The 12,152-nt window shown below is 33.3% G+C and overlaps 2 protein-coding genes across 2 annotated transcripts; both read right to left on the bottom strand.

The window, feature by feature from the left end:
• Positions 1–1,924: 1,924 nt before the first annotated feature.
• Positions 1,925–3,759, bottom strand: LOC110103685 (chitinase 2-like). The gene is made up of 2 exons (XM_020832490.2): positions 3,273–3,759; positions 1,925–2,512 (listed from the first exon to the last, which is right to left on the bottom strand). The coding sequence occupies exons 1-2, from the start codon at positions 3,756–3,758 to the stop codon at positions 2,057–2,059; spliced, it is 942 nt and encodes a 313-aa protein (XP_020688149.1). The 5' UTR covers position 3,759; the 3' UTR covers positions 1,925–2,056.
• Positions 3,760–9,631: 5,872 nt separating this feature from the next.
• Positions 9,632–11,753, bottom strand: LOC110103682 (chitinase 2-like). The gene is made up of 2 exons (XM_020832485.2): positions 11,166–11,753; positions 9,632–10,232 (listed from the first exon to the last, which is right to left on the bottom strand). The coding sequence occupies exons 1-2, from the start codon at positions 11,649–11,651 to the stop codon at positions 9,795–9,797; spliced, it is 924 nt and encodes a 307-aa protein (XP_020688144.1). The 5' UTR covers positions 11,652–11,753; the 3' UTR covers positions 9,632–9,794.
• Between the last annotated feature and the right edge of the window lie 399 nt (positions 11,754–12,152).

The raw sequence follows: 12,152 nt of genomic DNA, 5'->3' as shown, positions 1-12,152 counted from the left end.
AGCTCGAGCTCGAGCTGTAACGCCGCTCGCGAGCTGCTCGAAAAAAATATTTATATTTTTAACATAATTTATTTCATTTATTAGAATTAAAATATTTAAAAAAATAACAATCACCTAATTTTTTTATGTAAACTGTTTAAATATTCATAATATATTTAAACTTTTATCTAATTTAAAAATCTCCGCTTAATTTAAAATTCCCGGCCTAATTTTTTCAAATATTTAAAATCATGCAAATTTAAAAATCGCGCCCATTCGGCGTACGAGCCGTCTCGAGCTCGTTTACAGTTAAGGACAGCTCCAAGTTTCAGCTCGGATATCGAGGCTCTGCTTTCCATGTAATGAGCCTATAAGCTGAAAATCGTCTAACGACGACTCTTAGATGAACTGGTATATATATATATATATATATATATATAATTTTAATGACTAATAATTATTTATACTTGAATGCATAATACATTTTAAAAATATCATCAACATCTTATATAATGACAATTATTCTTAAACAAAAATTAGGTAACACCTCTACAAAATGTGTCAGGGGTCCAAGGGGGCAGCAACCCCTGAAAGGGTTTGACATGAAACAAAATTTGGTTGTAAGAAAATTTTTTAATTTTCTTTACTATTTCTCTTTGTATTTAGTTTATCGTTTCCTAAAAATAACAGCACTATACAATGTATTTAATTATGTTGGGGGCAATTGCTTAAAGATTATAGTATTTAAAAACTTTTAGGGAGTTAATTGACTAAAATCTCTTATAATAACACCACTACTCAATGTGTATACTTTTGTTATAGGACAATTACCTAAAAATTATAGTATTGTAGTTTTTTTAGAAAGTCAATTGCTAGAAGTTTTTTATAATAAAGAATTAAAAAAAACTGAACGGGACAAATTACTCATTTTCTTCTTTTCTCCCTTTTTCGCTCTTTTCTATTTTAATCATTATCCCTAAACTCCTAGACTTCCACTTTTTATCTCCCATAAATAGGGAGAGAGGATTAAAATAAGTTTTTTCGATGAAGGCGATGCGATAATTTCTGATTTTTTTTTAGAAGTGGCAATATAAAAGAAATTGAATTACAACATGCATAGAAATGTGCACGATCGTCATCTACTTATTGATATTTTTAAAATTTTATTTTGTGCCACCATTAAAAATAACTTCTACCTTCTTTATTGGGGTGATGGGAGATGGTGGTTGGGGTATTATAGAGAAATATCAAGCTAAGCGCAGCACAATACAGTCACATTTAGGGGCGTCAAAATGGGTTGACTAGTCAAGTTCGAGTTTGACTTGAAATTGATCCTGCCTGTATACAATCAACTCAAATCTGACCTATTTAACAAATTCAAAAATACTAAACCGTACCAAACTCGACTAACTAGCAACCCGAATGGGTCAAATCAGGCCCCGTTAATCCGATTTGGTTAAATAAATTTGTTATGATTTGGTAACTATAAAATTGAGAATATTTAATTAAAAAAAAAAAGAGAATATATCCACAGGTAAAAATTGTATGAAAAAATATATTAAACATATTATTTTCAAGTAAAAAATGAATTCACGGGTTAATCTGAAACCGATCATTTTATAAATGGATCGGAAAATCCACCTCAAATCTGACTTATTTATTAAACAAGTCAATCCGAATCCGTATTTTTCATATTAGATTTGACTGAAAGGATTATTTATCCACACCTCTAATCACATTATATAAGGCCACAATCACAAGGTAAATTATTGTGTCATGTGTCCGGATTCGTCCGGACACCAATAAAAATGCCCAACGTCACTCAAAAATACCGGGGCCCAGTGCATCCGGATGAGGTGGCGTGTCCGGATTGGATGTCCGCATGTCAGGTGACCGGACGCAATAATTTAATAGCCCAACCACAACAACTTATTATTCTTGACAATTTTAGCCTCATAAATCATGATTTATTACCCAAAGTTCACATAATACATAAGTAGTACAAATTCATAATAAACTTCACATCTTGTATCAGATAATGTTGAAACTGTGTTGATTAATATCAACATAAAAGCATTTATACTACACCAACTTCGCTTGCCAACAAGTTCTGTGCTTCAGTCTCATACTGAAATCCTCCATGGCTCTTGGAGGTGTCTGCCGACCACGCAAAGATCCCGGCGAGCTTCCCCTCCTCCTTCAACTTCCGGCAAGCATCAAAGAAGCCATTCACCGGCGAAAGCCCAGTGCTACCATCGCTAATGAAGCTCGCCAGCACCACTCCGCCGGCGTACTTAGATCTCTGAGCATCGTAGTAATTCAAGAACTCTGAAACTGTCGTGTCTGAACTGTAGCCGTAGAATTGGTAGTTGACGTAGTCAATGGCGCTGCCGTAGTTAGCCCATAGAGTATCGTAATGTTCCTTCAGCTCGCTGTCGTCGTACGGCGCTATGGAGGCGAAGGATATCACATTGTTGGACTTTAGGGTTGTGATCAGTCGGCCGATGCAATCAGAAAATGTGGCAGAGTCAGCCTGAAAATCAGATCGGATATTGAACTTAAAGAAAGAGATGATTGGATCCAGTTAATTCAATAAAGATTATGCGGTTGAAATTCGTGATATAATAAATATTAAAATTATTTTAATATAATAATAGTTATGTAATAGGCAGAAGTATTTAAGAACTAATTTAGATCAAAATTTAATTCTCTCAAGCTAATTTGGTCAAAATTGAATTGTTCAGAGCCAGTTCAACTAACTAAACCATTCATTGAAGTTAGCTAAATAGACTTGCCTTTTACTCATGTGCATTGACCAGATTTAAGCTAAAAAAATTTAGTTTTGGATTGATTTGTTTAATGAACGGCTTAGAATTGAATAATGTATTACGGTTCGAGTGAACTTGTAATGCTAGTTTTGATCGAAAAAAAAAATTCATTTAATAATTATTTTCTTAAATTTTTTTGTTTGTTTGCATAATCTTCTTATTTTTTTATCAATTAATGTAAAATTTATAATTATTAATATATTTTTAATTAAAAAAGTTATTGGATCGGATTTGAATAATGAAGGGTAGATCTATCTTTTTGACACATTTATTAAGCTGATCTGGTTCGAGTTGACCGGACCCAGACCGTTGACCAATTTTGAAACCCATCATTGATGCTGTGATCTCATTAAATTTTGGCTTTTGTTTGGCGCATCTCTGTTATTAATTAGATCTAATGAAAAGGTGATGGGAAAATTAATTAAAAGGAAAAAAAAATTGTCAAATACGTTGGTGAGAACATGCCTGAAAGTTCTCATAGTCGATGTCGATGCCATCAAGATGGTATTCCTGGATGATACTCGTCAGTGAAGAAACAGCGTTGGATAACCATGAATCAGCCGAGCTCGGGCTGAAGTAAACAGTAGTGTCGCCGGCGACCGTAGCTCCGCCGAGGCTGACAGCTACTTTGACGTTGGGATGAGCTTCCTTTATGGCGGAGACATCCGCAGGGGAGAGATTGGCAGAGTCCCAAAACACACTGAAATCTCCGTTTGTCGGAGAAGGAGGAGATGTGTTGGTGGTGTAATCAATAGCGAAGGAGAGGATGAAGTGGAAGTCAACGCCGGAGTTTATGGGGACGTCGGAGAACTTGACGTCTTTGAACTGCGCTCCGATGTACTCGGAGAAGTGGTTGGAGTTTTGGGCTCCGGCGGGAGGAGAGAGGAGGAGGGACATGATGAGGATGGCTGGGAAGAAGAGAGGGGAGAGGGTAGTTGAGGAGATGGTCATGGTGATTTTGCTTTTGAATGAGAAAGCTCTGAGAATTCAATACATATATATTAAGCGGAGCTTTCAGGGTTGGGTGAAAGCAAGCAAGAGCTAAAGGTTGCTCATGCCCTTTAAATGAAATAAAATTATGTGATAATTTATGAAGTAAAATAATGTTAGGATAAATTTAATATTTATTGTATTTTATTAAGATTAGTGTAAATTTTTGATATTATATATAATACTAATATTGAAGTAATTAAATCTAACGGACAATAAAAAAATCCTAACACAATTTAGTAATTTACTTGAGAATTTTCTTATAGAACTTTCCCTTTAATTATATTTAAAAACTATATATATTTACATATACATAATTGGAAAACTTTTAGTTAAATTATGTTGAAGATTTCTCAAAATTGCATTGATCTAAAAACTTTAAAGTCCATTCTAACCATTTTTTAATTAGGATGTCCTAATATAAAATTTTTCGGTTCCTAACGTATAAATATTTAATGAGACTATAAAAGAAATAATAAATCAATAATAAAGTTTGATTAAAATAGAAGATATTTTACATTTATTTTATATCATAAGAGAATGATTTATTTTTTTGCTTTTTATAAAATTACATTAATTTGTATTTTAATCAAATATTCTCTGTTTTAATATTTATCATTTACTGCTAATATAAATTTATATCACCAACTCCAAATGAAATATTTTTCTGTTATTTATGGATAAGTTTTATAAAAAATATCACAAATATACGTATTTTTTTCCTTTCAATTATTGATATCTATGATCATAAAAGTGCTAAGTCACTACCAATAAATCAAGTTTTTACGGCACATTTTATAACATATTGCAGGGGTTTAAAAACCTACTAATTTATTAACGTCGGTTTAAGAACCTTTGCAAATATGTTGTATTTACGTTCGCTGGAAAGACTTTAGCAGCGATTTCACGACTGCTGCTATAGGAAGGCTTTAGCAGTGCTTTTAGCAAGGGTTAAAACCACTATTAAAGGATGACACATATTAAAAAAATGGATTATACCAAAAAACCAAATTTTTTTATCAAATTGAAAATATCAATAAAATACTATATAAAGATAAATTGAGTGAATATTAACAACACATAAATCGGCAATTAATCGAGGTCAAACCTTGCAAATCTAACAAGCAATCCATAGCTCTATAAACTAATATCAACTTGAGAAAGCATAATCAAATTGAGGCACAAAAAACTCAACAAGCTAAGCATTTATCATAGATATTTGACATCCACAACAACAGAAGCATGCGTAACAACCACATCCATTACAAATGTAAATCTACGACAGTAAAAATAAAAAATGCTTGACTTTTTTTTAATTGATATTATATAAAATAATTTTAATATAATTAAATAGTACAAAAATTTTACTTGGTATTGACACCAATTTATATTGAACATTACAAAGCCCTTTTTGAAGAGAGATTATTACAGGCAGAGTTCGAACGTAACTTTTAGTTCATATTTCAATCACATAAAGACACTTATATTTTCTCTCTCTTGTATATACGTACATATCTTGTGTACAATAGAGACAAAAATTCGCGTCCAAACGGCGCCCACACTCCATGCCTACAAAATTTTCCTTCTTGAGACTTAGACTTGGATTTTTTACAAATAGAAGGTTGGCTGAGAAAAAAGATAAGCTCATGTGGTAAGTTTGGCCCTATTGACTTGACTTTCATTAAAGACTTGGTAAGGAAGAAAAGCAACTATATTAAAATTATAGCGATTGAGTACTCTGCCAGCATTAGAATTCGAACCTTTTTTATGATGCATTTATATGGAAGACTGAAATAAATAAATTATTTTTGTCTGTATGAATATAAATTTTGGTATATTATTTATTAAAAGTTTTTTAAATTAAATATAAAATCATCTTAATTGTATTTTTAATAATTATATAATTGAACTGAATGCCTCGATGAGAAGAGCATAATGACGTCAAAATTATTTCAATCTGGCTATAAATAAGCACAAATCAAGTGCTTGAAATATAATTGAATATTTTGTAATATTAATTGAATTGTCAAATTGTTTATGAATCTTATGTGTTTTTGTGATACCTTTAAGGCAATTCAATACAAGAAGAATTGTATATGGTCAAGGGAATTAAACTAAATTTTTTATGGAGTAACTTGAGATTTTGACTAAAATTATTAAAATGATACTCCAATAAAACTATAAATAGTCCATGTTCTCTATATGAATATGAATTTAAAAAGAGCTAAAAGATCGAAATAATTCTGCAGTTATGTTTAACACTAGACTCTTAAGAATCACCAATTGCAAACATCATCACCCAACCTCTGTTGCTCGAAGATCATTATTCAATCGTCATCACATGACCACAATTGCTCAGTTACCATTAATGTCATCCACTGTCATTCAAACTCATCTCCCAACTTATATAGCTCGTCCACTGTCACCAACGAGGCGTCACTAGACCACTATTACTTGGCTACTGTCACTAGACCATCATCACCACCCTTCACTATTTATCTAATATTCTCCACTTCAACAATCTAAGGCTATTAGTAGGTTTTTTTCCACAACCAACTTGATTGAGATTATATCACCCTTATTCCTTCTCCTTATCTAGAAATTAACAATGATGTGTATTGTTATCTAGGGGTATCAATTTTTGACACGACCCGAACCCGACCCTGAAAAATCCTGGTTATGGTCAACTCGGACCCGCAATGGGTCGGGTTCGGGTTGACCCATCAACCCGAAATTGACATGAAAACTCCTATTTGACCCGGAAACCTGAGATTGACCCGTTTTTTACCCGATTTTGACCCGAAAAATTGAAGATTGACCCGATTTTGACCCGAAAACTAGCAATTTTAGGTCAACTTCGGATCATTCGTGTCGGATCGGGTTGACCCGGACTCAAATCGGGTCGGGTTCGGGTCCGGAAACCTGACCCGTTTTTAAAACGGGTCGTGTTCGGGTTGACCCGAACAGTGTCGGGTCAGTTTCGGGTTCGACTCGAACCCGACCCGTTGACCCAAATTGACACCCCTATTGTTATCCAAATGGTTGCTATCTTCTCATATGGTTGGTGCTATCTTTGCCTTTTCATATAGGTTGTTGATAACTTGTTAGGTTTGGTATCAAACAATTGTTTATCATGCTCGTTAAAAGCCTATAGTTATTATGAATTTAATGGATGTTGCATTAACTTTTTCTTGTTTTTGAGAACATTACTCTGGCTAACATTAATAACTTACCTCTCAATAGTCAAGATCACCCTATAATATTTATTGATCTGAACATTATTTGCAATTATTTGATCAACTTGTTATAGCTATCATGACCTTTATTAGTTCATTATTTACCAAACATACACATAAAATAAAGTTAAAAATTAGGATGCATGGTTCAATATTTACTCTAAATTAAATGCAATCCTTGTCTTGTATATCGATCTTTAATTGTAAATAAAACATTTTAAAATACTCAAATTTAAACAAAAAAAAAAAATTGTAAACTTAATCTATTTCATGTTTAAAGGATTTATGCAAATCTTTATATATCATAATGAGTGTACTATAAATTTATTTTGATTAAAAGTTATAGTTATTTGGAAGTTCTATCCCCAACTAGATTAGTTAATGATGCATCTTCACCCCTTACCCTGCATTCTGGAAGTTATTTATGATAGATTTCTGTGTTAGTATCCAAAATTATTGTTGATTTCTTATTTGTTTGATGATCTCTATACCTTTTCGTGGCCTTCTTCTATATGTAATTGTTAGGATTTAATGGATACACAAAAATCAATTCAATCGTCTCCGAACGACATGTCAAATCATCGAGAAGAATTTTCGGAAGCGTACATGAATCCATTGAAATGCAGAATTAAGGTTTTCGATCTTCCACGTTTAGAGCGGCGTTCTCCAAGAGAGCGATAGACCCCTTCTTTTCACTCAAGATGGGAAATCAGGGAAATGAGAACTTAACCGCTTAAACTGAGGACCATGACCCTTATATACTTTAAGTGTAAATATTTTATTTCAGCCCATCATAAAAATAAAATAAATATCCGGTCTCTGCACAAATTAATTCCATACAAAATTAATTGAGATGCCACATAAGCCAAATAATAATTTAATACTCAAATAGATCACAAATTTAATTGGCTTAATTTTAGATAGCGTCTAATGTATAATTCTTTATTTATATGTATAAAATATATTGGCCCACATATAGAAATTTCCTAACAGTAATTGCATACAATATGATGATAACCTTTCTGACTAGGGTTCATCATACCACTAACAGCTTTGCCCATTATGAGTCTAAATTCATGATTCAGTTAATGAAATTTATAATAAAATTCTCTTCTTATAACATTATGGCATGTCAAGTTGTGTATTACACTAATAACTTAACATACCTCTCAACATGCTATATCATGTTATAATGTTTTACTTAGTTTGCCCTACACTGTTTATTAGAATGAGTATTATTTACATTTATGTAATCTATATTAGGCGAGCATGGAGTGGGGGTATCTTGATCGAGCCCTCAATGATGGGTAAACTTGATGAGTCTATGATCGTGAATGTCCTGGTTGAGTGGTGATGAGTATCTCATGAAAATTGTTAAGAGCTAGGGTGTAGGGAAAAACATATATAGTTGATGGAGCTTGGACTTTGGGCTTTATAAATGTGTCTCGTGTAATTTAGATAACGATATTCACGGAAGATGAATGATCGTTAATTGGGAAGAGCAATAGGAAAGTCTAGTCCTCATCAAGCTAGCATGCACCTCCTCGAGTGGAGGCTTGTTGAGGTGGAATCTGTAGTTGAAGTTGCTTCGAATTTGTGCATCTATGATCTAATTTCTTGGGGGGGGGCGAGCACTTGTAATGCGAGCTCCCCAATGCAAGAAATACCTGCTAGTCCCTAGCCTTGCTCCGGGACATGCTCCTCAAGGCGAGGTTCACTGTGGGCAAACATGTCTCTAAACCAGGCTCCATGGGGGAAATTCTATTTTGTGCATAAGAGTTAATTATATGGATTTATGTAGGTATACATTAATCTCACCTGGATGTCATCGATGGCATAAGTGGCATTACATTTGAACCCTAGTCAATAAAGAAGATGAGAGGAGGACACATCAGGGTAAGTCATCATTAATGGAATGTTTAAGTGCAACTTAAAAAAATAATATTTTTAATATTACTTCAGGAATTGAGTGGTATGAGAGTAAATATATATTAAAAAAATTATAAATAAGAAGATTTTGAGTGCTATTTATTTTAAGTTTTTTTTTTTTTTAATTGAGCCCAAATTATAGGTTAAAAATTAATGAAGTTAGCGCGTATGGAAAAAATTTTGGAAAAAAAAAAGTAAGTGTGTTTGGAACTATATTCCTTAGTAGAGAGAGCGAGAACCTCAACAATGGGAGAAATTATTCTGTGTGGTGATCGGACATAGAACGTCGTATGGAGACCAACCAGAATACATCATGTCACCAGTACCAAGTTGCGGTACCAAACAAGAGGTGATGTGGCGCATTCTAATTGATATCCGGAACGACGCATACTCACAGAATAATTAATCCAACAACAGACCAAGCTACGACCACAGAACTTCAGACTTCAAAGAAGTGGTCACATATATTTTCCACATGAACAACTTCTAGAGGTTGCGATTTTTATGTAATGATATTGAGGTCTAAAATAATAATACAACCTAATTGATCGACACAATCAGATTCTACATAAAACTAAAACTGTTGTGACTTCCGTGAACGTGTGCAAGAAGATGACTGCACGTCGAGCGAATATGATATTTAAATTTTATTTTTATTAATCATTTAAAATGTATTTGTTATTTAAATTTCATCAAATCATGACATATTACACAAAGTTCATATCAAAGAAAAACATCGCATAAATATTCAGTAATATATAAAGAAAACTCATATAACTCCTGAGCAAATTCTAAAAGAAGCTTGACCCTCGCTCACTGCTTTGTATACAAGCTAGCTCGCCAACAAGTTCTGCGCCTCAGTCTCATACTGAAATCCATTGCTCTTGGAGCTGTCCGCTGTCCACGCAAATATCCCAGCGAGCTTGCCCTCCCCCTTCAACGTCTGGCAAGCATCAAAGAAGCCATTCGCCGGTGAAAGCCCGCCACTTCCATCGGTGGTGAAGCTCGCCAGCACCTGCCCGCCGGCGTAGTTAGACCTTTGAGCGTCGTAGTAACTCAAGAATTGTGACTCAGTAGTGGCTGAGCTGTAGGCGTAGAATTGGAAATTGACGAAGTCAATGACATTGCTGTAGCTTGCCCACAAAGCCTGGTAATGTCCCTGCACGTCGCTGTTGTCGAAAGGTGCTATGGAGGCGAAGGATATCACATTGTTGGTCTTTAACGTTGAGATCAGTCGACCGATGCAATCGGCAAATGTGGCGGAGTCAGCCTGCAACAAATGGGAAAATTTTTAAACTAGGAATTATTAAAAATTTAATAATTTAATTAAGTATTGAAAAAAATATATTTAAAAGTAGACAAAATTGCCCTTCAAACGGGCGACTTAGGCTGACTCAGACTTGATGAGTCATGTGCCAGTTGCTTACTATTGTAAGTTGCTCGTTAAAAGGGCGACTTGTTATAGTAAATTTTGAAAAATAATTTAAAATTAAAATTAATGAAAATATATATTAAATAAATATACTTGAAAAATAATTATAAATAAAAAATAGAGACAACAAAAATATAGAGTTATGATATTTACTTTCGAAGCTTGTGTTTAAGGAGAAACTTTGAATCATTATTTTTTTTTTTATGTCGCTTTAATTTTCGGTATAACGCCTATCCATTAAAAATACCAATTAAATTTTGAATAATGTCAAAAAAAATAAAAATATTCATTTTTATCAAATTTTGATGTATATATATTTTTAAACTATTAACCTCTATTAAAATATAGAAATTATAGTTTACATTAACATTATATTTTTTTTTTTGTTTTTTCTTCTATTTTTTTATTTTCAATTATTTTTTAAGTATATTTATTTAATATATTTTTCACTTAATTTATTTTTAAATTATTTTTCAAAATGTACTCGTATCATTTTTTTTAAATAAGTCGTTTGTTAGTTTGTTGATTAAGACATGACTCAGCAAGTCTGAGTCAGCATAAGTCGCCCATATTTTGTCTATTCTTAAATTTATTTATTTTTCATACTTAATTACATTTTTAAAATTTTAATAATACCTAGTTTAAAATTTTGTCCTTAGAAAAGAGGATGAGAATTTCATCAAAAAATCGAGTGAAAATCATAAATTTGAATGAATTTATATATATTCTCAGAAATCTTATTAATTAATAAAAGTAGCAGAGCTTGCTTGCCTGAAAGTTCTCATAGTCGATGTCGATGCCATCAAGGTTGTATTGCTGGATGATGCTTGTTAGTGATGAAACAGCGTTGGAGACCCACGAGTCAGCTGAGCTCGGGCTGAAGTAGACGGTATCGCCGGAGACTGTAGCGCCGCCGATGCTGACAGCCACTTTGACGTTAGGATGAGCCTGTTTTATAGCAGAGACGTCCGCAGGGGAGAGATTGCCAGAGTCCCAATACACATTGAAATCTCCGTTTGTGGGAGAAGGAGGAGATGTGGTGGTGGTGTAGTCAATGGCGAAGGAGAGGATGAAGTGGAAGTCAACGCCGGAGTTTATGGGTACGTCGGAGAACTTAACGCCTGTGAACAGCGCTCCGATGTATTCGGAGTAGTGGTTGGAGTTTTGGGCTCCGGCGAGAGGAGAGAGGAGGAGGGAGATGATGAGGATGGTTGGGAGGAGGAGGAGAGGTGGGAGAGGAACGGAGGAAGAATTCATGGTGGATACGTCTACGTGTTTGAACTTTGAATCACAAAGCTCTGATCGTATTGAATGTGTAGATATAGTGGAGCTGTGGAGGTCTGTTGGGAAAACAAAATTTTGTGAGGAACTTCTAAAATATATTTTTTTATTCAAATTTTAAGAGAAAATAATAAATAAATAACGCGTGCAGATAAAAATTTAATTCTGTTAAGGCAATGAGACAGAGTCATATCTAAATCAAAGTATAATTTGGCCGAAAAACATTTCAAAAGAATATATATATATATATATATTATTAAATATATTATATAATGGGTGAGTTTTTTTACATTAATATAAAAATTAACTAAAAATTTGCTTTAATAATAAAGCTCAAATGAATTTTCAGATTTCGTTTGGAACTGTTTTTCTTAATTACTATTCTTAAAGCAATTTTTAATATAAAAATTAAAAACTGCTTTAAGAAGCAGTAGAAAGTCATCTCAAATGAAACTTTAATTAGTATGATTAATATCA

This window comes from Dendrobium catenatum, unplaced genomic scaffold (assembly GCF_001605985.2).
Source record: "Dendrobium catenatum unplaced genomic scaffold, ASM160598v2 fragScaff_scaffold_156, whole genome shotgun sequence".
Classification (NCBI taxonomy): domain Eukaryota; kingdom Viridiplantae; phylum Streptophyta; class Magnoliopsida; order Asparagales; family Orchidaceae; genus Dendrobium; species Dendrobium catenatum.
Note: the sequence above shows the minus strand (reverse complement) of the source record. Positions and strands in the feature narration are given on the sequence as shown.

What these genes read in the sequence shown, in the direction of transcription:
- LOC110103685 (XM_020832490.2), bottom strand. Translation starts at nt 3,758, where the DNA reads ATGACCATCTCCTCAACTACCCTCTCCCCTCTCTTCTTCCCAGCCATC. An exon ending in TCGACTATGAGAACTTTCAG is followed by an intron (nt 2,513 to 3,272) that starts GCATGTTCTCAC and finishes TCTGATTTTCAG; the next exon opens with GCTGACTCTGCCACATTTTC.
- LOC110103682 (XM_020832485.2), bottom strand. Translation starts at nt 11,651, where the DNA reads ATGAATTCTTCCTCCGTTCCTCTCCCACCTCTCCTCCTCCTCCCAACC. An exon ending in TCGACTATGAGAACTTTCAG is followed by an intron (nt 10,233 to 11,165) that starts GCAAGCAAGCTC and finishes CATTTGTTGCAG; the next exon opens with GCTGACTCCGCCACATTTGC.